The 26,769-nt window shown below is 40.0% G+C and overlaps 1 protein-coding gene across 2 annotated transcripts in view; it reads left to right on the forward strand.

Moving 5' to 3' along the window:
* The window catches only part of LOC126416169 (uncharacterized), a 288,059-nt gene that overhangs the window by 172,673 nt on the left and 88,617 nt on the right, over positions 1-26,769 (forward strand). For both annotated transcript variants that reach the window (XM_050083741.1, XM_050083740.1), the window contains exons 13-16: positions 206-396; positions 2,320-2,455; positions 12,729-12,798; positions 25,642-25,691. In XM_050083741.1, coding sequence (XP_049939698.1) covers positions 206-396; positions 2,320-2,455; positions 12,729-12,798; positions 25,642-25,691 — 447 coding nt within the window. The remainder of the gene's footprint in view (positions 1-205; positions 397-2,319; positions 2,456-12,728; positions 12,799-25,641; positions 25,692-26,769) is intronic.

Below are 26,769 nucleotides of genomic sequence, written 5' to 3' on the forward strand. Positions count from 1 at the left end.
TATATTCATGCGTGGTTTCAGAAAATACAAAATTTATACGTTATCAGTTGTGTGTGTGTGTGTGTGTGTGTGTGTGTGTGCGCGCACATGCGTGCGTGCATGCGCGTGTGCGTGTGCATGCACATGCGTGCTTGCGTGTTTTACTTTTATGCTGTCTTAGTTTCTGTCTTCTATAAATTAAATTTGACTGTATTAAATCTTTTAGAGGATAGTGTGGCAACATTAAGGCAAGTTGCAGCCAGGATGCTTCCTTCAATGAAAACCCTATGCAAACTCCCAGAAGATAAAAATCTTTTGGAGATGCTGGACTCAAGTGTGAATCGACTACTTGAAGATTCTGATAGAGAGGTGCAGACTGTGGCAAAATCTGTGCACAGTAAATTGAAGGAAATTGAGGTAAGAATAGGAGTATTACATTATTTGTGAACTGGCGACTGTATACACTTAAACACATTAAATTTGGCACTACTTGGACTGTCCTGCATCTGGAGTGGTATGTATCCTTAAATATTTGCAGGTATTAACCATCATTTCTGGTTACATATCAGAACTACACAGTATTTTCCTTGTACTGTAAAACTAGCACCAGTGAGATAAAAGTTAGCAACCTTAAGATTAGTTTTTAAAGTGATTTTTTTCCCAGTCAGTGAAGTGTGTAATGGTACTTACCATCTTGTCCTGTTCAAATGGTGCAGAGTTTGAAGAAGTGTTGCCAGATAAAACCGGCATTAACGCTTGAGGCAAGCTAGTGTTTTCATTTGTAAAGTGAGTTCCACATTGGTGCAGAAAACCAGAGCCAGTTCATTCTTCCATTTTTATCAAGTGCTCTTCATTCTTTCTTATGACAACACTACTTACAGAATGTTCAGTTTCAACAAAGAAGTAATTGCACACATTAATTCTGTAGAGTAAGATTGAAAAGCTTTTATATCAAACATTTCACACCATACATGTGACACCGAGACATTAAAAATGCGACAGGCTTAAGCTAAACAAGGAAATGACAATCTATAGTCTGATTAAAACTACTTGTTAGTATCCAGTTTGAGCCCAGAACACCACATGCAAACTCTCTGCCACTGTCAATGCACCACAAAAAACCATCAGTTGAATTTCAGGTTTTGAATAGTGTACTGTACACTCATAATCTGTTAGTGGACACTGCTTACAGCCCTTTTAACTGGCTCTGGCTGGAGCAGGCAAAACTGCATGCTGTCTGAGTCTTAACCAAGGCACAGCAGACAGCTGACGTGAAGGTTTCTAATACCATGTAACAAACATCATGCACCAAGTAGTTTTAATCAGAATGTAACACCTATTTCAAATTAATCTCTCTCTCTCTCTCTCTCTCTCTCTCTCTCTCTCACACACACACACACAGTGTGCCCTCTTAAGAGAAGATGGTTGAATAATCAAAAATGTTGTTAACAGTGTGTCATAGTGAAACAGCATTCACCAGAAAGAAGAAAAGAAGGAAGATTAGGGTTTAGTGTACTATAAATGCCAACATTACATCAGACTGTGGGTCATATGCCAATATTCCTCAATAACTTTCTTAGCTTTTGTAACCACTTGTACTGGTATCCTGAATAGCCTTTTTTTAAATTATTAGTTCTGTTATGCACAATAAGATCTTTATTTGTTGTCATTCATAAGCTCATATATAACAGAATATAATTAACAGTGTCAGTAATTATTATGACAGACACTCGTTTGTTTATGTGGTGTGTGGAGACTCTTTCACTGATAACCCTCTGATACTTTGGATGCAGTAGCCTGCATCATACTTGTGGAATTTAAATCATCACTGTCAGATATGTAATGGCTTGTATATACTTTACAAAAGTAAAGGTTAATTGTAGAAACACAGGTACTGTATTTATAAAGACATACAGGAGTCGTAAATGATGAATGCAAAATGGCTGAAACCCTAAACATTATTGAGCTAAGTAATGCTGAAAGCACAACTAATCATAATAATTTGAAATATTATAACTTTGAGATAATTAAGTTTGTTGTATACCATTTTTTTTAAATTTTTGAAGGCTTGAAGCAATTAAAGGAATTATTTAAATAAACCGACAAAAAGTAAACAGATATGATGTGCGACAGTATTAGTTAAATAAAAAAAAAAGGTTAGGTGTGTGTTGATTTCTTTGTCTTGTTGTGCTACACTGTAATTTAAGAATTTTTGCGATCTTAGTAATAATGAGAAATCAGTTGTCTTTGAGGCTACTTGGATGTGGAGTTTGTGTCAGATAATCATTTGTTTTACTATATCATGTGGAAAATGTTACAATATATAGTTTGGGTTAACAGGTTGTAAAAGCAACAGATGAAGTGGATTTAATAGAAAAGCAGCGCGTGGAAGAAGAAATAGCAGTGGAACAAAAGGAACCCCCAGAAAGTTGGCTGCAGAGTGCATCACTCCTGTCTGGCATGATAAATAATGGCAGTAAGTTTTTTGGTTGTATTGAAATAAATATTTAATTTGTAATTTAAATTTCCATTTTGAATTTAATATATGTAGAAATTATGTGTTGTGGAGAAGAATTTAGATGTTTGTTGCGTGCCGATATAAGACTTCTTTTTTCCTTGTTAACATTTGCGTTGGTTACCCTGAGGAGGTGTCCATGAGTTCATGGGACCATAAGCCATTAGTTGATGATGGGTTTCAGATCTTTGCTCGTAGAAATTTCATATCCTATGTAGTACGTTTGCTCTTAACTAGGTATCAAATTCAGTTTGTACTTCACTTAATTTCAAGTCGTCTTCTTTTACATTGATTTATGTTCTTTGAGAATAGGTGGCTTGCTTCAATAATTAAAACATGTACCAGTTAAGTACAGTACCTGCATTTAATAGAATATCATAGCCATGGTAGAAGATTTGATGTCTCGAAGTCAGGGTGATACTGTGTGTTTTTTCTGAATTCATGCAGTGAAATGACTTGTCATGTCCATTATTCTTCTCCATCTGAGAACAGTAGTTCTTGTCCTTTTGTACTTCCTACACAAAATCCAGCCCAGATTTGATGTCACTCCTAAAATTTTCCTTGTGATATGTTTTATAACCCTTGTGACTGCTCTCACATCAAAACTTGATCTGTGCATCCACAGCCAAAACCATTGAAATTAGAGTGCAAACAGAGGCTTACTGAGAGTCATTCTTCCCATGCATTATTCATGATGCAACAGGAAAGTGCGACATGAGTATGTTATCTGAAGTACCCTCTGCTAGCCTCTGTAAGATGGTTGTTGAATGCTCAGTGAACTACTCCTTACTTGTACGCAGATTACAGATATATAGAATGACGAAAAGTGCTTTACAGTGGTTCACTGGTCACAGATAGAGAGTAATTGTATCTTCAAATTCAAGCAATTATTCCTCAAAATGGGAAACTATTTCCCAAGGAGTCTCAGAGGGTTTGATATTGGGTACCTATCAGCTTCTCTTCTACATAAAAGACCTACCACTTGTTATTGATGATCATTCAGTTTATTTGCTGATGATATATAAATTCCAATTCAAAATGAGGTGCCTGAAAGAATCCCAGAAAGTGCGAGAACTACTTCAGAAAAAATTGACTCTTTGTTCCATCACAATAGACTAAAACTTAATGTAACTAAAACCAAAATGGTGCAATTTGAAACTATGTCATAAGAATGGAGTGAAATAAAAATAATTTGCAATGGTCAGGATGCTATAAAAACGAAGCACGTAAAATTTTTAGACCTTAATCTTGATAAAAATTTAAATTGGAAGGGACACTTTTACTACTTAGCAAACAATCTGAAAAGCTTAGGATTTGCAGTGTCTATTTTATCAAGTGCCAAAAGCATGGACACCAGAGAGACAGTCTATCACTGCCACTTTGAGTCAGTTAAGTCATCCAATCACACACAATTGGTCAGATAGTCCATATGCTCTTACTTTGTTCATTAAATGACTGTGGGGAACTGTATCGAACGCCTTGCGGAAGTCAAGAAACACGGCATCTACCAGTGAACCCGTGTCTATGGCCCTCAGAGTCTCGTGGACGAATAGCGCGAGCTGGGTTTCACACGACCGTCTTTTTTGAAACCCATGCTGATTCCCACAGAGTAGATTTCTAGTCTCCAGAAAAGTCCTTATACTCGAACATAGTACGTGTTCCAAAATTCTACAACCGATCGACATTAGAGATATAGCCACGAGGCGGAGGGTCAATGTGGAGGCTGGCTGTGTGGCATTGCCCGCTCTGCCTGTGAGTGGACATGTGGGCGCTCCTTCAGCAAGGTCCGAGCAGGCACACGGGGGGGAGGGGTTTATTAGTTATTGGGAGCTCCAACGTTAGGCGAGTGATGGAGCCCCTTAAGGAAATAGTGGAAAGGTCGGGGAAGAAGGCCAGTGTTCACTCTGTCTGCTTGCTGGGGGTCTCATCCGAGATGTGGAGGAGGCCCTACCGGTGGCGATAGAGAGCACTGGGTGCACCCGACTGCAAATTGTTGCTCATGTCGGCAGCAATGACTCCTGCCGTCTGGTTTCAGAGGTCATCCTCAGTTCGTACAGGCGGTTGGCAGAATTGGGGAAAGTGGAAAGCCTCGCTCGCGGGGTGGAATCAGAGCTAACTATTTGTAGAATCGTTCCCAGAACCGATTGCGGTCCTCTGGTTTGGAGCCGAGTAGAAGGCTTAAACCAAAAGCTCATACGATTCTGCGGAGATCTGGGGTGCAAATTTCTCGACCTCTGCTATCGGGTGGAGAAATGTAGGGTCCCCCTGAATAGGTCAGGCATGCACTACACGCCGGAAGCGGCTACAAGGGTAGCGGAGTACGTGTGGAGTGCACATGTGAGTTTTTTAAGTTAGAGAATTCCCTCCCTAGGCCCGGCAGGACGGCTCCTGAGACACGGCAAGGTAGGATTAGGCAAAATGCAACAGGGAATAACAATATTAATGTGCTAATTGTAAACTGCAGGAGCGTCTGTAGAAAGGTCCCAGAACTGCTCTCATTAATAAACGGTCACAATGCCCATGTAGTACTAAGGACAGAAAGTTGGCTGAAATCAGACGTAAACAGTAATGAAATCCTAAACTCAGATTGGAATGTATACCACAGAGACAGGCTGGACAGTGAAGGGGGAGGCGTGTTTATAGCGATAAGAAGTGCTATAGTATCGAAGGAAATTGACGGAGATCCGAAATGTGAAATAATTTGGGTGAAGGTCATGGTTAAAGCAGGCTCAGACATGGTAATTGGATGTCTCTATAAGCCCCCTGGCTCAGCAGCTGTTGTGGCTGAGCACCTGAAGGATAATTTGGAAAATATTTCTAGTAGATTTCCCCACCATGTTATAATTCTGGTTGGAGATTTTAATTTGCCGGATATAGACTGGGAGACTCAAATGTTCATAACGGGTGGCAGGGACAAAGAATCCAGTGATACTTTTTAAAGTGCTTTATCTGAAAACTACCTTGAGCAGTTAAACAGAGAACCGACTCGTGGCGATAACATATTAGACCTTCTGGTGACAAACAGGCCCGAATTATTTGAAACAGTTAACGTAGAACAGGGAATCAGCGATCATAAAGCGGTTACTGCATCGATGATTTCAGCCGTAAATAGAAATTTTAAAAAAGGTTGGAAGATTTTTCTGTTTAGCAAAAGTGACAAAAAGCAGATTACAGAGTACCTGACGGCTCAACACAAAAGTTTTGTCTCAAGTACAGATAGTGTTGAGGATCAGTGGACAAAGTTCAAAACCATCGTACAATATGCGTTAGATGAGTATGTGCCAAGCAAGATCGTAAGAGATGGAAAAGAGCCACCGTGGTACAACAACCGAGTTAGAAAACTGCTGCGGAAGCAAAGGGAACTTCACAGCAAACATAAACATAGCCAAAGCCTTGCAGACAAACAAAAATTACGTGAAGCGAAATGTAGTGTGAGGAGGGCTATGTGAGAGGCGTTCAATGAATTCGAAAGTAAAGTTCTATGTACTGACTTGGCAGAAAATCCTAAGAAATTTTGGTCTTATGTCAAAGCAGTAGGTGGATCAAAACAAAATGTCCAGACACTCTGTGACCAAAATGGTACTGAAACAGAGGATGACAGACTAAAGGCCGAAATACTAAATGTCTTTTTCCAAAGCTGTTTCACAGAGGAAGACTGCACTGTAGTTCCTTCTCTAGAGTGTTGCACAGATGACAAAATGGTAGATATCGAAATAGACGACAGGGGGATAGAGAAACAATTAAAATCGCTCAAAAGAGGAAAGGCCGCTGGACCTGATGGGATACCAGTTTCTATTTTACACAGAGTACACGAAGGAACTTGGCCCCCCCCCTCCCCTTCTTGCAGCGATGTACCGTAGGTCTCTAGAAGAGCGTAGCATTCCAAAGGATTGGAAAAGGGCACAGGTCATCCCAGTTTTCAAGAAGGGACGTCGAACAGATGTGCAGAACTATAGACCTATATCTCTAACGTCGATCAGTTGTAGACTTTTGAAACACGTATTATGTTCGAGTATAATGACTTTTCTGGAGACTAGAAATCTACTCTGTGGGAATCAGCATGGGTTTCAAAAAAGACGGTCGTGAGAAACCCAGCTCGCGCTATTCGTCCACGAGACTCTGAGGGCCATAGAGCGGGTTCACTGGTAGATGCCGTGTTTCTTGACTTCCGCAAGGCGTTCGATACAGTTCCCCACAGTCGTTTAATGAACAAAGTAAGAGCATATGGACTATCAGACCAATTGTGTGTGATTGGATGACTAACTGACCTGGCAGTGGTAGACTGTCTCTCTGGTGTCCATGCTTTTGGCACTTGATAAAATAGACATTGCAAATCCTAAGCTTTTCAGATTGTTTGCTATGTAGTAAAAGTGTCCCTTCCAATTTAAATTTTTATCAAGATTAAGGTCTAAAAACTTTATGTGCTTTGTTTTTATAGTATCCTGACCAAAATCTTGGGAACTAGTAACACAACCATTTTGTTGCTACTGTATAGCAGTTTGTTTTGAACAGTAGGTCTTGCCAATGAGATGACTATTGTGTATACTATTAAATAAGTTTGACAATGATGGCGCTGATTTTGTGTTCAGCATTTGATGATAACACTATGGCTCCAGTTTTTATAAAACAGATATGAAGATGGTCATTGCTGACTAAAACTGGCAGTCTGAGGACATTATGGTGTAATCTGAGGAAATCTAGCAAATGTCTCAAGAAAATAATTAGGAATATGTGTGTTACCAAACAATGTGAACCCTGTTTGCCACAGTTAAAAAATTTAAAAATGCTGTCCGTTCCCTCCCTTTATATATATGATGTGCTATCCAAAATTTTTGGGACTAGTGCTGCCATCTGTTGAAAACCTTACCTTTGTACTAAAGGTCACCATCACCCTCAAAGTAGTTCCCATCCGCATGTACACACCGGTCCCAGCGCTTCTGCCAGTCGTCAAATGTTTTCTGGCAGTCCTGTTCTTTGAGGGTGTATATCACTGCCAGCGATGCATCCTGTATCCTCTCTAGTGTCTAACCGATGTCCTTTCACCTTGAGTTTCAGTTTTGGGAATAACAAAAAGTCACAGAGTGCCAAATCTGCCAAGTATGGTGGGTCGGGTACAACCGCCATGTTGTTTTTTGCCAAAAAGATCCTGGTGAGCAAGGACATGTGACAGGGCGCGTTTTTGTGATGCAGCAGCCAGTTCCCATGACGCCAAAGTTCAGGCCAACATCGCCGCACGTTTTCACGGAGCCTTTGCGAAAGTCACAGTAGTATGCGTAATTCACTGTTTGGCTGGGTGGGATGAATGCTTTGTGCACAATTCCCTTGGTATCAAAGAAAATGATGATCGTGCTCTGCAGTGTGAGCATCATCTTCGACGTCTGTACGGCCAGCCCTGAACCGATCATGCCACTCAAACACACGCATACGGCTCATGCTCTGTCCCCCAAACACTTCTTGAATCATTGCAAGGGTCTCCATAGCACTTTTGCTGAGATTCGTGCAGAATTTTGATACACATGCACTGTTCTGTTAGCGGATCCATCGTAAAATCGCCACATACCAAACACAGAGTATTATGGAAATCACTGTGGACACGCAATGCGTCCTCCCAGCTGAATGCCAGTCCTCTAAGCTGAATGCCACTCCACACACTGACTCATCAGATATGCAGCTCTCGCCGCCTAGTGGTGCAAAGAACTACTACTCCTACTTTCCAGATGGCAGCAAAAGTCCCAAAAATTTTGGATTCCATCTCGTATGAGGTGTTTATTTTCACATATGAAAACCAACACTGACCTGACACTTTACCCGTTTCCACCACAACTACAGCACTTACCACAAAGATGAGTTGAAACTTTCAACACACTGTTTAAATAAATTTCCTTTATTTCACGTCCATGAACACTAATTTTTATGTCCTCAGACTGACAGTTTCGGTCAGCATTCACCATCTTCAAATCTGTTTTATAAAAACATGTCCTAATATACTGGAGCCATAGTGGCATCATCAAATGCTGAACATAAAATCAGCACTAGCATTGTCAAACGTATATAAATAATAATATACACAAGAATCGTCTTGTCAGCAGCACTGCTGTTCAAAAGAAACTGCCATACAGTAGCCACAAAATGGTTGTGTTGCAAGTTAGTCAGATGTTGCTACTGTGACAGATGTCACTACTGTGACAGTAGCAACATCTTGGGAACTAGCAACACAACCATTTTGTGGCTACTGTATAGCAGTTTGTTTTGAACAGTAGATCTTGCCGATGAGATGACTATTGTGTATACTATTAAATAAGTTTGACAATGCTGGCACTGATTTTGTGTTCAGCATTTGACGATAACACTATGGCTCCAGTTTTTATTAAACAGATATGGAGATGGTCATTGCTGACTGAAACTGGCAGTCTGAGGACATAAAAATTTGTGACCATAAATGTGAAATAAAGGAAGTTTATTTTATTTTCAGATCACTGTTCAATTTGTGACTATGTCGCTGCTTGTGGAACACTGTTTAAAGTTCTATGCCCAAACACCAGAGTACATGGACTTAAAAATTTAGAATAAAACTAGGGAACCCGACAATGCTTCCCAATTGCTTCTTATGCATGGGATTGGATATATGTCCTAATGTCCTTCTCCCCATCCCTTTGTTTATCTCGTCCTCTCTTACCTCTCTGTCCATATCCCTCTTCCCCTTCTTTATATCCATTTCCTCCCCCTTTGCTGTCCATCTCTTCTTTCCTCATCTCTCTGAACTTATATATTGTTATTGCAAATGGAACCTTGATTGGGACTGGAAGTCGAAATGAATGGGATTCATTAGTACCCGGGGTATGAGAGAGACCTTTCCAACTGCTGGATCTGTGAGGATAGTGGCATTAATGACAGTATTTACCATAGTAGTTAATCTGCAAACAGATAGGATTATTGTGTCAGCCATAAACACAACTTTCCTGTTTTCCGTTAAAAGGTAACGGAACAGCACATTTTCACAGCACAGCTTAGCATGTTCTTTCTTGCAGCTGATTTAATGGGAAATGTTTGTTATATAATATTTCTATGTATCCAGTGGTTTAGTCTGTGTGTTGTCAGTCAGTCAGCCAGCCAGCCAGTCAGTCAGTCAGTCAAGAAAGGATTCGTTCAACCAAATATTTCCTTGAATCTGTGTGAATTAAAGACCAGTTTCAGTAAGAATATGAGTTTATTGATCTTTTGGATCTGCAGCTCTTTTCTTTCTTTCCATGTTTGCAGTTAAATTATAGGATGTAGTTTCCCCTCTTTTGCAAACACACTGGTTTTTTCTTTTTACCCAAAAATGGGTAAAAAGAAAAAAAAAATCTGTTTTTGCAAAAAGGTGGAACCTATATCCTGTAATGAAGTTACTGAAATGAAATAAATTGGAATTAATTTTTGCAGAGTCATAATGAATCATGCTTGAGAAATTCTTATTCGACTGGCCTCCAAAAGCTGTTCAAGATCTTTGTCAGTCTAATTGACTTGACGATCATGTAGTTGGCTTGCATTGTGTGTACACCAACTGATATTTTGACGTCACACTGGTGGCCTTTTTTCCAAAGAAATAAACCACAAACTGAAATCGCAACACACCAAATTAGCATGAAGTGACATCAATTCAATCTTTGCAACACACCAAAAATATTATCACCATTGATAAAACACTTAAATATTACTTTTAATTGTATTTATTTTCCCAAAATATCAATATTCAATGTGGAATTTGTTATCATTATGAAAACGTGCGAGAGCAGACATGTTGGACTGAACGTATATTTTTCTTATGAAAACGTGACAGCAGAACTATCAAACTTACCATTATATTTCTTTCATTGAGATTTTCATACAAAAATAACATTCATATTTCCGACTTTTCTGGAGCGTTTTCCAAAATTTTCATTCATATAAATCTTGTCCTGACAATTATGAACGCAACAAAAAATAAATCAGCCAAATCGTTCAAGCCGTTCTCAAGGGCTGATCTTCCATACATGTGGCAATTGACTTTTATTTATAGATATTAGAATAAAATGAGAGGCAGTAATATATTGAACATGGAGCACAGTACATTGTAAGCTCTTCTGGTGGAAAAGTGTTGTTCTATTGAAGAACTAGGCGAGGACATTTTCACAGTTTGGAAAAGGAAATTACATATTTTTTGTGTACTGAAAACTATAATAAGTATTTGCGTAACTATGTCTTAGAAACTTACATGAAATAAAGTAAACTTTTGTATTTATCCTAAAATTTTCATATCGTGAAACTTTATAGAAGATTCTATATCACAAGATGAATAAATCTCATTTCACATTGTAGACATAAATATAGAGCTGGGAAATTAAATCGGTTGGAGAAATGTTACGATGTTAACATCTGGAGTGCCATTGTGAAACCATTGTTGAATGCAATTAATAGTGTGTTATGGGGAAAGAACTGCACACAATCATGTTGAGACTTCTGTGGAGACATTGTGAGATACAGTACTGGAAATGAATTTAAGAATTTAACTGTGAACAAACACTAGATATTTATGAGAATTTTTTGAAGTGAATTTAAGATGCAACAAAATAACTTGGCAGATTGGTGTGAACTGAATCTGAGAATTTACAAATGAAAGAAAATTTGGATTTGACAATTCATTATCAACAAACTCATTAGAGATAAAGCACACAGATAAAGCACACACTAGGATAGGACAGGAACTGGGGAGGAAGTGTAGTTTACAAGGGAGTGTTGTTGGTATTCTCACTGCATTTGATTAGATTAAAAATGTTAGCTTTCAGTGATAACCTCCGTTATCTTTGTCAGGAACAACTGCCAGAGATTGTGTTGATGCAGGTGAAGCTAGTAGCATTACTGGAATCTGAACCACTTGGTAAAATTCTCTATAGTGTCTCAGTGTTGGAAGCCTGCTTCCATGCCTTAGATGATAGCTGCTGTCATATTTATTGTTCGCATTATGATCTCCATGCTGTTTGATGACAGATTCCAGTAAGGTGATGCACGGAACAGTTATTTTTCCATCAAACATAATTGTATATTCATTTGTGAGGCCATTCTCAGCAACCACTGGTTTTTTGCATTTCACAATTTTCATTATGCCATTGGTGTTCTACACAACACTTAGAAACTGTGTAGATTGAGTGACAGCTTCTGAACTTATAAGACATGTTACAAATTCCTCGGATCCTGAGACCAAGACTGTCCTTAACTGGCTGCAGATCCTCTTTTTCTCTTTTTGAGCAGTCAAAAATTGGTTTATGTCTTGTCTGGCCAGAACCTTACCTATTTTGCTAGATGCAGCCTTGCAGAAAGAATACAGGGCAAGAGTAGGATCTTACTGTAATTATTTAACATCTCCACATTTACTTTCTTGAAGAGTGCAAACATAATACATTGATCTGGGCATTGATTTTAACCATAACAGTTTTATCTGTTTGTGACAAGGACCATGTATATTCTGATGTAGAATGCATGAAATATATGTTCCAGTATCTACACTCTCCACCCCTCCCCCTCCACCATCCTCCAAAGAGATCCTATTGTTGCTCTTTGTGTATATCACATTTTCTGGGATGCCGTGTTTATTCAGGCCAGAGTAGGGTAAGAAAGTTGGCCCCTATTGGCAGTATAGATATTTTCATATTTTAAGAGATTGTTTCAGTTTTGTTTGTATGATTTTTCTTTGCTTTGTTTGTGTGATTTGTAAATGAGACACCATTCATTGAAATGAATATTTTCTGAACTTACTTCTAATCAGAAAAAGAAAAAGAAATTCTGTTGTAGCTAGACACATCTTTAGCTGCTCCTCTGTCTTGCTTGCATTTATTTCTGATTCCACTGCTCAGTTCCTTTTATTAACAGTATCCTACTCATTTTTGCCTCTTGCCCTGGCCGCTCTCCCCTTTTTTAGGCACACAGTTATTCAATTCCATATTTCAAGCTCTTTCATTTTTTAAAAAATTGTATCTCCAATTTCACCCTTGCAAACTTTCTTCTTCTTCTTGCAAGTAACTATGTATCACTTTGTACTGCCATAGGAATACAGTTAATTTTATCATATGGTTCTCTGCTTGACTAATATCCTTCAATAAGTAACAAAATCTATATCAGACTGTTCATTTTTACTTGAATCCCTCACTTGTTCGTTACAATATACTTAAATATGACAAACCAGACACACTATGAATAATGGGAACGTATTTTTCTACAGGGACAAGGGATTTGCAACCATTGTTGAAGATGTCAGTTACCATGCCAGTTGCCACACAGACAATTAGCACGTGAGTTAAACATTTTCTTATACAGCTAATAAAAATTTGGAATAACTTTTATATATATATTTAGAAAAATGAAACTAACTTTGGCAGTTATCAACTTGTACAGCTTTATTAATTCAAAAAACCTTTTCATATTGTACCTTTTAAAGTTGTATGTGTAAGTTCAGCTCTTGTTGATGGAGAAGTGTGCTAAAGGGTTACTTGTGATGGTAGATTTGCATGTACCATATGCTGCCCAGTAGAGCAGTAAGTAAGTGCACGAATAAAATTGTATTAGAAACGGATGGAGGTCCCACTAACTGTGGCATATGTGTGGGCTATGCAGTGATGTCGTAACAGAGCGTCGACAAGGAGGCCCAAAGTACAAACAAGCTAGGAGCTCGTTTCATCAGACTAAGCGAGAGGAAAGCCAACTGATTCAGCACTTCAACAACAGTGTGGAGCAGATAGAATGCTGTACCATAACATGCACTTTCAAGCATTATTGGCTGAGCGTGATCACTGCTACTCAGTGCTAGGAAGAAGATGGACTGATTGTAAAACTCTCATCAATAAATTCCTCCTGATAACAACATGGCACTGCCTCTGGTTGTAACACTGGCATCAAGAAGTGGGCCTGACACATAACATTAGTGTCAGCAGTGGTTCTGGCACCCTACATTCGTGACAGAAAGTGGTTATGACATGCTGAATGGTACCAGGAGAATTGCATCCTACACACTGGGTGCCTGATGGGGTTATGTTGAGTCAGAAGAACCTGCATAGTAACTTTAAAGTGACATTTTATAGCACACAAGAGCCTGTAGACCTATCTCAGTTCAGAGGTAGCTGTAAGGAATAATATTTATGGCTGACTAGGTGCCAGTTTTGTATATTAAGGCAGTGCCAGCAACATGTGAAACTTGTAAACAGTTTGGCCGTGGAGCACAGCGGTTCAGTGAATCTTGCTGGTCTATGATACATAGGAAAGATTAGTGTAGTTACTTTTGTTTATTGATACTATGTTGGTTTAAAGGGACCCCACTTTTTCTGAAGTGTAGTTCAAAATGGAGGCTACACAACAGCCAGAAGCATGTTTCATAATTTTGAGTTGAACTGTTGAAGTTTTGAAAAATCAAGTAGCCATGTTACTTTAGGATAAAAGAGAGTGGAGCCTGGCTAACAAAGAAATGCAAATGGAACTAGTAGCATTATGTGCAGCAACTGGTCTTGATGCAAGCACAAGGAGGGAATACCAAAATCATAGTTAACGTACCTATTCCATCCACTGATCCTATAGCAGCTAGTCTCATTACTCCTTTTTCTGCAAAAAAATCTGAGGATTTATCAACTTCTCTGGATGATTGTAGGATGTGAGGTCCACCAGTTATGCAGCACACCGTTTTTTCCAAGTACCCAAACATGTTCCACCACCATTGTGTCATCATCAGAGGGTTTCCGTTTTATTTAATCTGTAATGTGAATATTTTTACTAAATGATTACAAAATTATGTGGCTATTTAGTTCAAACAATAGTTTGTTTCTTTTTGTTAATACCTTTACACTCGGTGTGCATGATTTTTCAGGCCCACTTGTGTATCATGAAAAATCATGCACACCATGCACCACAAAAGAAACTGGCGAAATGTCAGTAAAATCATTAGATGAACGTCAGCCGAAGAACCTGAGACAGAAGCCAATAGTCAGTGTGTCAACAAGTGACCATGAAAGCCTTAACAATTTTGTAGAATGAGGTTTGTCATCAATTGACATTTTGTCATTTTTAAATCGAGCACCTCACTAAAACACTTTAGTTTTTCCCCATAACGTCATCTTGGTAAGCTGTTTTCAACATTAAAACAGTTTCAGCAGCATTTTTACTGAGTAGAAAATAAAATTTCATAGCTGCACATTGTTCAATTAAACATGCCTTTAAAAAAAGTGAAACAAGAACAAAACAGTGCTAAGAAAAACAATCACTGCAGACGAACAGAGCAAGCTAGGTCGACAACATAGGCAGTGCTGATCTGCCATTGAGCTGTGCGCTGTACACACCTAGCAGGGGAAATGCATTCTACACAAGCTCTGCCATTGCTCGGCAATGTGAGTAATGAGGTACGTGAATTCGTTATCGTGGACAGGAGCACATAAGTGTGAGTTGTTAGTACAATAGAACAGGATGACTGTGTAGCTGATTTGATGAATGAGGATATTAGGAGATGAAGCTGATGTTAGTGCCACTGTGCAGACACATGTGAATGGTTTGACACACTTGCAGGAAGTAGTGTTGAGGTATCAGCTTCAGTATCTTGTGAATCTGTGGTGTCTGAAGAGGTGTAGTGCCAAATGAAGTAAATGTGGGCTGTACTGAAGTAAATGAATGTGTGAGTGGCAACATGGATGATATTGATTTAGGTGCTCTAGTATCTACGCCATTGGGTGACAATGGTTGTTGTTTCAAGGCTTTCAAGTCTGGACGAGATGTACAGTGAAGTACAAGTGCCACTGATTTTTGCGTAATGCGGAATGGAACTGCATATGGTGATATTAAAGTAGATGCTATGGAGAACACACAGAGAGCTATTGATGAAGTTATTTGTGTTGTGAATGTTGTGGATAATGACAAAGTACAGATTCATTGATTTCTGAAGGGTGCAGGACAACTTGGGGTGGTGCTGCCTTCTCCAAGGAGGGGAGGGAGGAAGAGAAGAAGGGGGAAAGCGTAGTAAGGCTAATGATTAAGCCAACATGACTGAATCCTTTCAGGAATATGTGCTTGAGCCATCATGATTGAATCCTTTCAGGAATGTTTGTTTGAGAATTAGAGTGAATTTGAAGATACTTGCAATGTTATAGGTAATGAGGGTAAGAGGAAAAACATTTTGTAATTTCTCTTAAATGTACAGTGTAACCTGGGGAGACATTGCTTTATCTGAAGGAGACAGTTGCAAGTAAGACACATCGCAAGAGCACAAGGAGATTGGTTTTGAGAAGGAGAGGTATAAAGTGGCATGGAATTACAAAGCGTAGTCAATCTGTAAGCAGCTGCAAGATAGGAGAGGTAATTAGAGTTATGGACTAGTATTTTGTATGCAGCAGAACTGCAAGTCGTTTGTGTGTAACCGCAATTTTAAAAATGTGTGGTTTGAGAAAATGTAAGGGAATCTTTTGTTTTAAATATGAAGTTCAGATGATGTACCAAATCAGTGGGTTCAAAAACCACCCAACAACCACAGAAAAGAAAAGCCACACGGACCAACTTTTCGCTTACCAGCAAGAGCTACAGGTACAACAGTAACTGAGTTGACACACCCTCTGCTGTTTTGCCCAGAGAAGCTGTTACAGAAACTGCCAGTCCAAAACAACAGTTTCAAACGATACCTTAAACCCGGATATACTTTGCTCAGTAGACCAACTTGGAGTCCACTACTACAAGTCTCCTGCCATTCAGCCATAGAAGGGACTTCTGATCTGCAAGCCTTGGTCCTGGCAGCCACAGCAGTGACTGACTGAGGATGGGGGCCGGACCAATCTTCCACGGATGAAGACTCAGTGCAGTCTCTGCTAATCAGTGCTGCTGGGAGAAGATGAAGTGACTGTAAAACTCTCACCAGTATATTTTTGATTGAATGACATTTCATTAGTGCCCTGGCACTCCACAGGATCACTCACCCCCAATCTTTGCTTGACCTGATAACAATATGACCTGGTCTCAGGTTGTAACACATGTGAAATCGTTCACGTATCATTATACAGCACTTGTGATTGGTATAGTATTGACCTCAGTTTATCAATGGAAATTTAAAGAAAAATATTAGTCTACAAATTATATGCCAAATTTGAAAAATATGTGTCCAAGTGTGACATAAAACATACACTATGTGATCAAAAGTATCTGGACACCTGCCTGAAAATGACTTACAAGTTCATGGTGCCCTCCATCGGTAATGCTGGAATTCAGTATGGTGTTGGCCCACTATTAGCCTTGATGACAGCTTCCATTCTCACAGGCAAATGTTCAGTCAGGAGCTAGACTGTTTCTTGGGGAATGGCAGCCCATTCTTCATGGAGTGCTGCACTGAGGAGAGGTATCGATGTTGGTCGGAGAGCCCTGGCATGAAGCCGGCATTCCAAAACATCCCAAAGGTGTTCTATAGGATTTAGGTCAGAACTCTGTGCAAGCCAGCCCAATACAGGGATGTTATTGACGTGTAACCACTCCGCCACAGGCAGTGCATTACGAACAGGTGCTTGATCGTGTTGAAAGATGCAATCGCTCTGTCCAAATTGCTCTTCAACAATGGAGAGGAAGAAGGTGATAGTGCCACGCAAAACAAGGGGTGCAAGCCCCCTGCATGAAAAACACGACCACACCATCACCTCCGAATTTTACTGTTGGCACTACACACGCTGGCAGGCAACTTTCACCGGGCATTCGCCATACCCACATCCAGCCATCGGATCACCACATTGTGTACCATGATTTGTCACTCCACACAACATTTTTCCACTGTTCAATCGTCCAATGTTTATGCTCCTTACACCAAGCGAGGCGTCTTTTGGCATTTACCGGCATTATATGTGGCTTACAAGCAGCCACTTGACTTTGAAATCATAGTTTTCTCACCTCCCGCCCAATTGTCATAGTATTTGCAGTGGATCCTGATGCAGTTTGGAATTCCCATGTGATGATCTGAGTAGATGTCTGCCTATTACACATTATGGCACTCTTCAACTGTCAGCACTCTCTGTCAGTCAACAGACGAGGTTGGCCTGTATGCTTTTGTGCTGTATGTGTCCCTTCACGTTTCCACTTCACTATCACATCGGAAACAGTGGACCTATGGATGTTTAGGAGTATGGAAATCTCGTGTACCGACATATGACACAAGTGACACCCAATCACCTGACCACATTCAATGTCCATGAGTTCCGTGGAGTGACCTGTTCTGCTCTCTCATGATGTCTAATGACTGCTGAGGTCGCTGGTATGGAGTACCTGGCAGCAAAGTGCACCTAGTATGAAAAATGTATGTTTTTGGGTATGTCTGGATACTTTTGATCACATAGTGTATGTGAATCATATAGAATATTTCCAAACAAAGAGCATAGTGTAATATAGAGTGGCACAGATAAAACCAGTACAAACCGGAATGCGAACGTGTGTGAGTAGCTTCACTAGCTTGTCAGTTTCTTTGCCACCTTCTAACAGTAGTAGCATCTGAGTAGTTCAGGCGGAAAGTAGTCATTATAAACCATGTACTTCATTGCCATGCCTTACTCCATTGAAGAACGTCTGTTCATCGTTGAAGAATATGTGCGGCCTGAATCCATCAAAGTTGTTTGTGACACTTTTCATGAAAAGTTTCCTGAAAGTAATATTCCTGCAAAATCAATGATTCAGGATCTAGTAAGAAAGTGGCGTTCGACAGGCAGTGTTGTTATTTCAAAGATAAATAAGGCACCGACTGTATGTACACTGAAGTTGTGGCAAAAGTGACGGCACACATTGAAAGAAGTCCGTACAAGTCAACACAAAAATTATCACAGCCATGTGGAATATCTTGCAGGTCATGTCAATGCATCCTTCATAGCTTAAAAATGAAACCTTACCGTGTGAGTGTTGTTCAGCAAATAAAAGAAGCGGACAAGGGTAAGTGTACACATTACTGTAATTGGTTGCTGGAAAATGTCGCTGGGGGACATCTTGATCTGCTCCTCCCATTTTCGACGGATGAAGTTTGGTTTCATCTTTTGGGTTACATTAATTCACAAAACACCATACACTGGGCTACAGAGATCCCCATGGCATACTGCAAAAGCGATTACACGATTTAAAAATTGGTGTATGGTGTACTGTATCTGGTAACAGAATTATTGGGCCATTGTTCTTCAACGAAACTGTCAACACACTTGTTTACTTGCAACTCCACAATGAATTTTTGGCTCTGTTAACTCCAAATGAAAAATGTTGTGCATATTCCCAGCAAGATGGGGCAACGTCTCATACGTCATATTTGTCCTTAGCTCATATACATACTGATTTTACAGAAGAGAGGACCTTTAGTAAGGGCTTGTGGCCATTCCGCTCTCCTGACTTGTCACCATGTGACTTTTACCTCTGGGGATTTCTAAAGGCTAGAGTCTACAGCAGCAATCCCAGAACACTTGACACATTAAAAAACAACATATGTGAAGAAATTTCGAACAGTCCTCAAAGAGTGCTGAAAAGTGTTTTCCTTAACATGCTTCGTTGTGCACAACTTTTCTTGGATGTTGGCAGAGAAAATTTTGAACAACATAGACTTTAAATTCCTTTCTAAAATATGCTTATTAAACTAATAAAAGTAAATCTGTTACTTAAACTGTTAATTACATAGTCAATAATGAAACTGTACAATAAAAATAGGAAGTGATGATGTACATTGATTTTCTTCATTCATATTCCTTTCAGCACGGGGGCCAGTTTTATGTGCTCCACTCTGTATGACATAACTAACGCTAATAAGGGATGTAGTTAACCTGGAAAACAATACTTCACATACAAAAATATGTAATACTTTTAATTGTTATGTCTATGAACACGTAAGAAGTATATAAGCCTTTCTTGTGAAGCTGATCTCAGCACAGAAACATTACAGGGAAAAGAAATTTCTGTGGCATTGTACTTATTTGACATGCCAGTTTTATACTATATGGCAGTGCCAGTGACTATGTAAAGGATCATTAGTTGTTTGATTTCTTAAACAAGTGAAAGGGTGCCTATATTTTAAATTAATGCTACTTATGTAGAGCTGTTTAACCAAAAGGTTGGTTTGGCCATCACAGTGATCTGCAAGGCATTGTAGTGATATCCTCAGACCTTTGAACTGACCTACTCATCAAGATACATGTAATTTAATTGGATAGGTAAAAAAATCTACTCACTAAGCGGCTGCAGGAGAACACACATATAAAGGTATTAAACATTGCAAGCATTCAGAGCCAGTGGCTCCTTCTTCTGGTAGAAGGGCTGAAGGGGAAGGAAGAGGTGTGAAGGAAAAGAACTGGCAGTGTTTACCAAAGGGGTACCTTTACATGTGTTTTCTCATGTACCACTTGGTGAGTAGATTTTCTATCTATCCAGTTACCTTATATTTTCAAAAACTGATGATTTTCATTGATATCTCAAGATATATGGGAACTTATAGTTTAAAAATCCTAGGGGTGACTTCAGCATGTTGTCACTGAGTTGCTAAGACACACTTTCGTTTAAGTATTGGCCAATACACATTATTTTGCTCATTGACTTACATGTGCTTACTACTTTTGTCTATCAACATGCGTTGCTATAGCTGTTTAAGCACAAGCTCAACTATTAAAAATTTAATATGAATTTATAGTTAATGCTATTCAAGTCTGTAGAACATTTTTGTAGGAAATGTTCAGCCATTATTGGCTGATGTTGAATTCCATATATGTAACTGTTCAGTGTGAATGGTTCAAATTTCCTTTTCTTTCTGTGCCACTAAGCATCTATGAAATGCATTTAAACTTTTTTTCTTTAATTAAGAGCTGTCTCCAAGAATTATTATGGGAGCAAGTGTTATCTCCACTCATTTTTCACATCACTGATTTTATCCATAACCTAAACTTGTAGATAAAAAAATCTCAAATTCCAGCAGTGTGGGAGTGTTAACAACTTCTTTATTATTTACTTCTTTTCAACTTGTATTTGTGCAGAACTAAATCTGTTCCTGTGAACTGAAGGCTGCAGTTGGACTTCACTTGCTCCATCAAATTTTGCCAATCAAAGATGATCCTATTTCACAATGAAATAATCTGAGATTAACATTTATAGAATGCAGCCATACCCTGTGCTCTAGGAGTGCGCATAGACTGGGGTTGTGGCTCCGCCGTCTATTTTGGACCTGGAGTCCTATATCCGGCTGATTTGACGTATCACCATTTCGCGGTTTAGTTCTTTAGCCTAACAACAGATGTTGGGTTCCATGTTTTGGGCAACTTAGCATATATGGCTAAGTTATGTGTCACCTGAAGATGTGGTTTTCAGTGCCACAAAACCAATTGTGATCTGAGAACGAAAAGATTTATTACAAGATGATTAGTCACAGCTGCAGTTGCCCTGTTTACAAGGTTTAGCAGTGACAAAATTGGTTCAAATGGCCCTGAGCACTATGGGACTTAACATCTGTGGTCATCAGTCCCCTAGAATTTAGAACTACTTAAACCTAACTAATCTAAGGACATCACACACATCCATGCCCGAGGCAGGATTCGAACCTGTGACCGTAGGTTCCAGACTGAAGCGTCTAGAACCGCACAGCCACACCGGCCGGTAGCAGTGACAAAAAAGATGAAAAACAGATAAAGGCATTGTAGCTTACACCTTTTTTAAGTGGTGCATCACAATCCTCAGCTTTTTGAGTGGTGGAAAATTTACAGTTTATGTAGATGTATTCTAGATTCCTTTGTGTTCTAAGGAACCTCATATAATGGGTTTTATCTGCATAGAGTGAGACAGTTTGAAGAAAACCAGTGTAAGATTTCAGCAAAAAATTCATTCATAGTTTATTTGGGATTGATATCTGAGAATTCGTCAATAAGAATTGTAGTATCACCTGCGAAAAGGGTGAGTTTTAAATATAATCTTTGTATCAGAACACTGTGGGAGGTCATAAATGAAAGTTAGAAACAGCAGCACAATGCAATACGAGTTGCCCCACTCAGATGAGGCAAGCTCTCATGAAGAGCCATTCAGCATTACAGTCTGCCTTTGGTTCTTTAACTGTGACTGAAGCCACAAATTGACAGCACCGCCATAATATTTTGTCTGTCTAAAACAAAACTGATTCTTAAAAAATTGCAGTACTCATTTGAAAAACATAAAAACTATAGCTTCTGCTTTATCACTGTTCTGCATGTTTACCATATGGCAAAATACTCCCCTCCTCACATGCTATCGTTTGCCAAAATCTTGTTTCAGTATCTCAAACAGTTTATGAGATATGAGGGATATTATGAATGTTGGGTTCTCTTATGCATGCAATTGGAACTAAATGTGCTGCGTAAAATCCATTTTCTTGAGGAAGTTGATCTGATCTCCTCTCAAGTTTAAAGAAAAATTCAAAATGTTAGCTGCATTTCATACGCAGCAATATATGGTCTAATACACACCAAAAGCAAATTCATAGCAGTCCCTATTTTTCATTGCAACATTTTCAAATTTCATGCTTATATGTGAAATATGACAATAACTATGACCACTAACAAAATAATAGGCATTTCTTATACTGAATAGAGTCTGTAAAATTTGTAGGGTGTGTGTCTTGATTCAGTCAGTGCACTGCTTCGCCAACCCGACCTGCTCTGTGTGATGTCAAACAAGTGCACCATGACCTGATGTCAAACAAGTGCACCGTGACCTCCTCTTTAACTAGTGGTGGTCCCAGCCCTCCCTGGCAGAGGATGCATGGACTAGAGATGGCAGTACATGGCTGAGGGGGTGGGAGGGGACTGGGAGTGGTAAAGGAGAGGGGCACAAAAGGGAAAAAGACCAGTGAGCACACAGGCAGAGAGCAGCACACAATGAACATGAGGGGATGCAAATTTGGTGGTGGTGACAGGACAGGAGGAGGGGGGGGGGGGGGGGGCACGGCAGAAACAGTTGGGTGGAGGGTGTGGGGACAGCAGGTTGTCTTAGGCTGAGGCTGGGATGATATTAGGAATGGAGAGTATTTTGCAATGATAACTCCCATCTTCACAGTTCATAAAAGCCTGAGGAGGGAAGGATCCCGATGGCCCGGGTTGTGAAGCAGCCATTGAAATCAAACATGTTATGCCACAGGGTGGTCCACTTCACTCTTGGCCACAGTTTGGAGGTGGCCATTCGTCCTGGTGGACAGCTGGATTGTAGTTGTACCAGTATAAAAAGCTGAGCAATGATTACAGCAGGACCTCTTTCACATGTGGCCTACCTGTGATGGTGCAGGATAAGCCTGTGACAGGGGAGGAAGTGCTGGGTGAATGGATTGGACAGATCATGCACCTGGATCTTCCACAGGGGTATGATCGCTGTGGCAAGGGACTGTGATTGAGAGTAGTAAAAGGATGGAATAGGATGTTGTAGAGATTGGGTGGGTAGTGGATCACCACTTTCAGAGGGGTGAGAAGAATCTTGGGTGGGATGTCCCTCATAATGTCAGTGTATGATACTAGATAATCAGAGCCCTCATGAAGGCTGTGGTCCAATTGTTCCAATTCAGGTTGGTATTGGGTGATGAAGGAGGTGATCTTTAGTAGCATCCTCCCACCATCCCCAAGAACCAGCTACAAGGGATTGCCCCCTTGTCACCCTTTACCATGCTGGACTGGGACAACTGGGTCATGTTCTTTGTCAGGGCTTTGATTATCTCTCACCATGCACAGAAATTAGAGACATCCTACCCAGGATCCCTGACACCCCTTCGAACATGGTGTACCATCACCCACCCATCTAACCTCAGCATCATCCTAGTCCATCCCTATGCCACTCCCAGTCCCAGTCCTTTGCACACAGAGACCATATCCTTTTGGAACACCCAGGTGTAAGATTACCCAATCCACCCACCCAACCCTGCCACAGGTGTATCCTACCCCATCAGGGGCTGGCCACCTGTGAAAGCAGCCATGTCATATACTAGCTCTGCTGCAACCATTGCTCAGCCTTTTGTATTCTTATGACCACCAACCGGCTGTCCACTAGCATGAACAGCCACCAACAAACTTTGGCCAAGAGTGATGTGGACCGCTCTATGACACAACATGCAACTGTACATAACATGTTTGATTTCAATAACTGCTTCATTACATGGGCCATCTGGGTCCTCCCCTCTACCATCAGCTTTTATGAATTGTGAAGATGGGAGTTGTACTTACAACACATTCTCTGCTTCCAAAATCATCCTGGTCGCAACCTACTGTAACCTACTGTCCTTACGTCCTCCACCCAACTGTTTCTGCACCCCTCTGCCCTGACACCTCCGCCCAGTCCATGTCCACTCAACTTCATTGTGCACTGCTCTTTGACAGTGCACCCACCGGTCTTAGCCCGTTTTCTGCTCCTCTCCATTCCGCCCCTCCTCCCCTGCATCCTCCTTCCCCAACCCTTCCCTGTGGTGTCCTAACACTGCACTTGGCAACTGTGTCCTGCCACCTCGAGTCCTTGCATGCTCCGCCAGCCTGTGTTAATTTGTCTTTCTCCACCCATACTCTGATATCCCTCCTCCTTCCCTGGCCCACTCTGGATTGTTGCTCCTGCTCAATGCGTTTCAGTTGCTTTGTGGCCAGAGTGGCTGGAGATAGCCGTCCATACATAGGCAGGGAAGGGGGGCAAAGGTTGTTGCCTTTGGCTCACAGCGACAATGTACAGGAGGTTGAGCGGTCAGGACTTGTAAGTGGGCATCCAGGACTGCCGTTACATGATAGAACAGGAAATTAGGTAAAATAAAGAAAGTATATTTCAGTGTACAGCATACAAAGGGCATGCTGAGGGTTGGAATTTACCAGGTTTAGGCCAGTCTAGGAGGTCGAACAACCAACTGCAGTGGACAATGGAAGGGCGTCATTTCATGTTAACTTATGTCGGTAGCAGGTCACGGAGTGCAGAACCAGAGGCTCTGCCTCCCAAGGAAGACGTCTGTTCTGCTCAAGGTCTGGATCACAAGAGAGTGAAGCAACTGTGCCTGCAGTGCAGAATCATCCAGAATGCACACACGTGACATATATTCCACGTTCAATATTGGCTAAAGCCAATGGCATGTATTCGTTAGCAGTTTCAGCAGGGGCCTCAAGGTGATTCTTATCAGCAACTTTAATGGGATATGCCTCAGTTCTGAAAGACAGGCAACTTGAGTCACATAGATACAACCAAAGTTGCTCTAGGAGAAAGCTTGTAAAGATCTGTTTGGGGCTTTGAAATAAATTTTGTAACCAATTCCCTAAAATATTCCTTCACTGGCATTCACTTTGTAAATGTCATGTTTGTGTGAGGTGTGCTTGCTTACGTGAATTTGTGTGTGCTTTTCTTTTGTGAATAAGGCTTTGGCCAAAAGCTTACATATAACGGTCTTTTCATCATGTCTGTCTGCAACTCAACGTATTAAACTGCATAATATTGGTCTTTGTGACCTTAAGCCTAAAACTGTTAGCTGTGAACCACGTGTATGCCTGTTCATCTAGTAACTGAACTGTGTCTGCAAGTGTTTGTTGGACCCTTGATTAGTGTATTTGTGTCGTCAGCAAATGTTTTAGTTTCTGCCTTTAAGGTCACTGGAAAATAATTTATGTTGGTTATAAACAAGAGTGGACCCAGTATTGATCCTTGTGGTACTACACATTACTTTCACCCACTCCAAGGTTATTTTCATGCCTGCAGTACCATCTCCTAATGAGACCCTCAGCCTTCTTTTATGAAGGTAAGATTCCATCCATACAAGGGGTGCCATTAATGCCATAACACTGTAGTTTGCCAAGTAGAATTTTGTGGTCCACACAATGAAAGCTTTGTCATGACTTTCACATAAACACCACAGAGTATAAAAATGCAGTTTTACTCCTCAAGAAGTTACCTAGCTTCTGATGTTAGACCCTGTAACTTCAATATTCTCTGATGTCATTAAATCACATTTTAGGAAATTGATTTCTATCCTCAATTTGTTTTTGAAGACTCTCTCTATAATGCCTTGAAGTTTGTTGGTGTATTTTTGTGAACCATGTATATGCCACATGAGTTTCTATGGTAGAATTACATACTTTACTTTGAATAAAAATTATTCCTTTTGATATTATGTAAACCTTAAAACCATTCATGAAATGACTTTGTTGCAGGATAAATGATTTACTATTAGCAACACAAGACCTTACTTTGACACAGTCCAGTAAGTATTCTTCTTGTACATCTCATTGTTCTGATTTTGTTATTGTTATTATTCACTGTGTTTCTGAATGCTTAAAGTTGTTATATGCAGCTATGTTTGTTTATAAGCGTCTGAACAGTCACAAAATGATAGTAATATCACTTTGGGGTATAATAATGTATGGAAAGTTCTGGTTGAGAATTATGAATTATTTAGGAATAAAGGAGACAACTCACCAAAAGGCGGAAGTGCTGTGTTGTTGGCAGATACACAAATAAAAGGTACAGAGCTTTGCTAGCTTTCAGGATGAACTTTCTTTTTCAAGCTTGTAGGAAACACACACACACACACAAACCCTCCCTGCCTTCCGCCTCTCTCCATGTCTCACCCCACCCCACCCTGCATCCCCAGCCCACCCCAGTCCACTCACTGTATGCCTGAAGTTCATTCCAAAAGCCGGCAAAGCTCTGTACCTTTTGTTTGTGTTCCTATCGACAACACAGCGCTTCTGCCTTTCGGTGGGCTGTCTCCTTTATTGCTAAATTATTAGTAATATCACTTTTATATTCAGATTTTGTTTTCTGTATAACAACACCTAAATTTAAATATTTTTGTATTTATTGTAGAGTTTTCATGCATTTTTGCACAAATCTTTCTGTAGATTTCATGTAACTTATTCTGTAGTATTGTTTTCTTGTCTTTATTAATATCCATAACATGTTTCAGATGTAAATCAGTTAATACAAATACAATGAATTATTAAACTTATTACTGGAGCCGAATAGGCCGTGAACATCTTTAATTACTCAAGGCTAAATTCTGGTGATTACATGTTGAAAGGCTAGGCCTTTCTTAGGATGATGCCACATAGGAAGTATTTCTGTTCTGCTTGTGGAAGTTCGCTAAGATGCTCAGGTTCATTCAGTAAATGAGGACTGCAGATCAGAAGATGCAGTTAGTTTATTTCACCAAAGTATTAGAGAAATAATAGGCAAAGTAGTTGAGCTGCTAATTTATCTGTGTCTCAGAGCATCATTTACATAGCAAAGAAATAATAAGGCTTCCTTTGGAGAGGTACATCTTGTCTGATTTGTGTGCA

The sequence above is a fragment of the Schistocerca serialis genome, chromosome 8 (assembly GCF_023864345.2).
Source record: "Schistocerca serialis cubense isolate TAMUIC-IGC-003099 chromosome 8, iqSchSeri2.2, whole genome shotgun sequence".
Lineage (NCBI taxonomy): Eukaryota > Metazoa > Arthropoda > Insecta > Orthoptera > Acrididae > Schistocerca > Schistocerca serialis.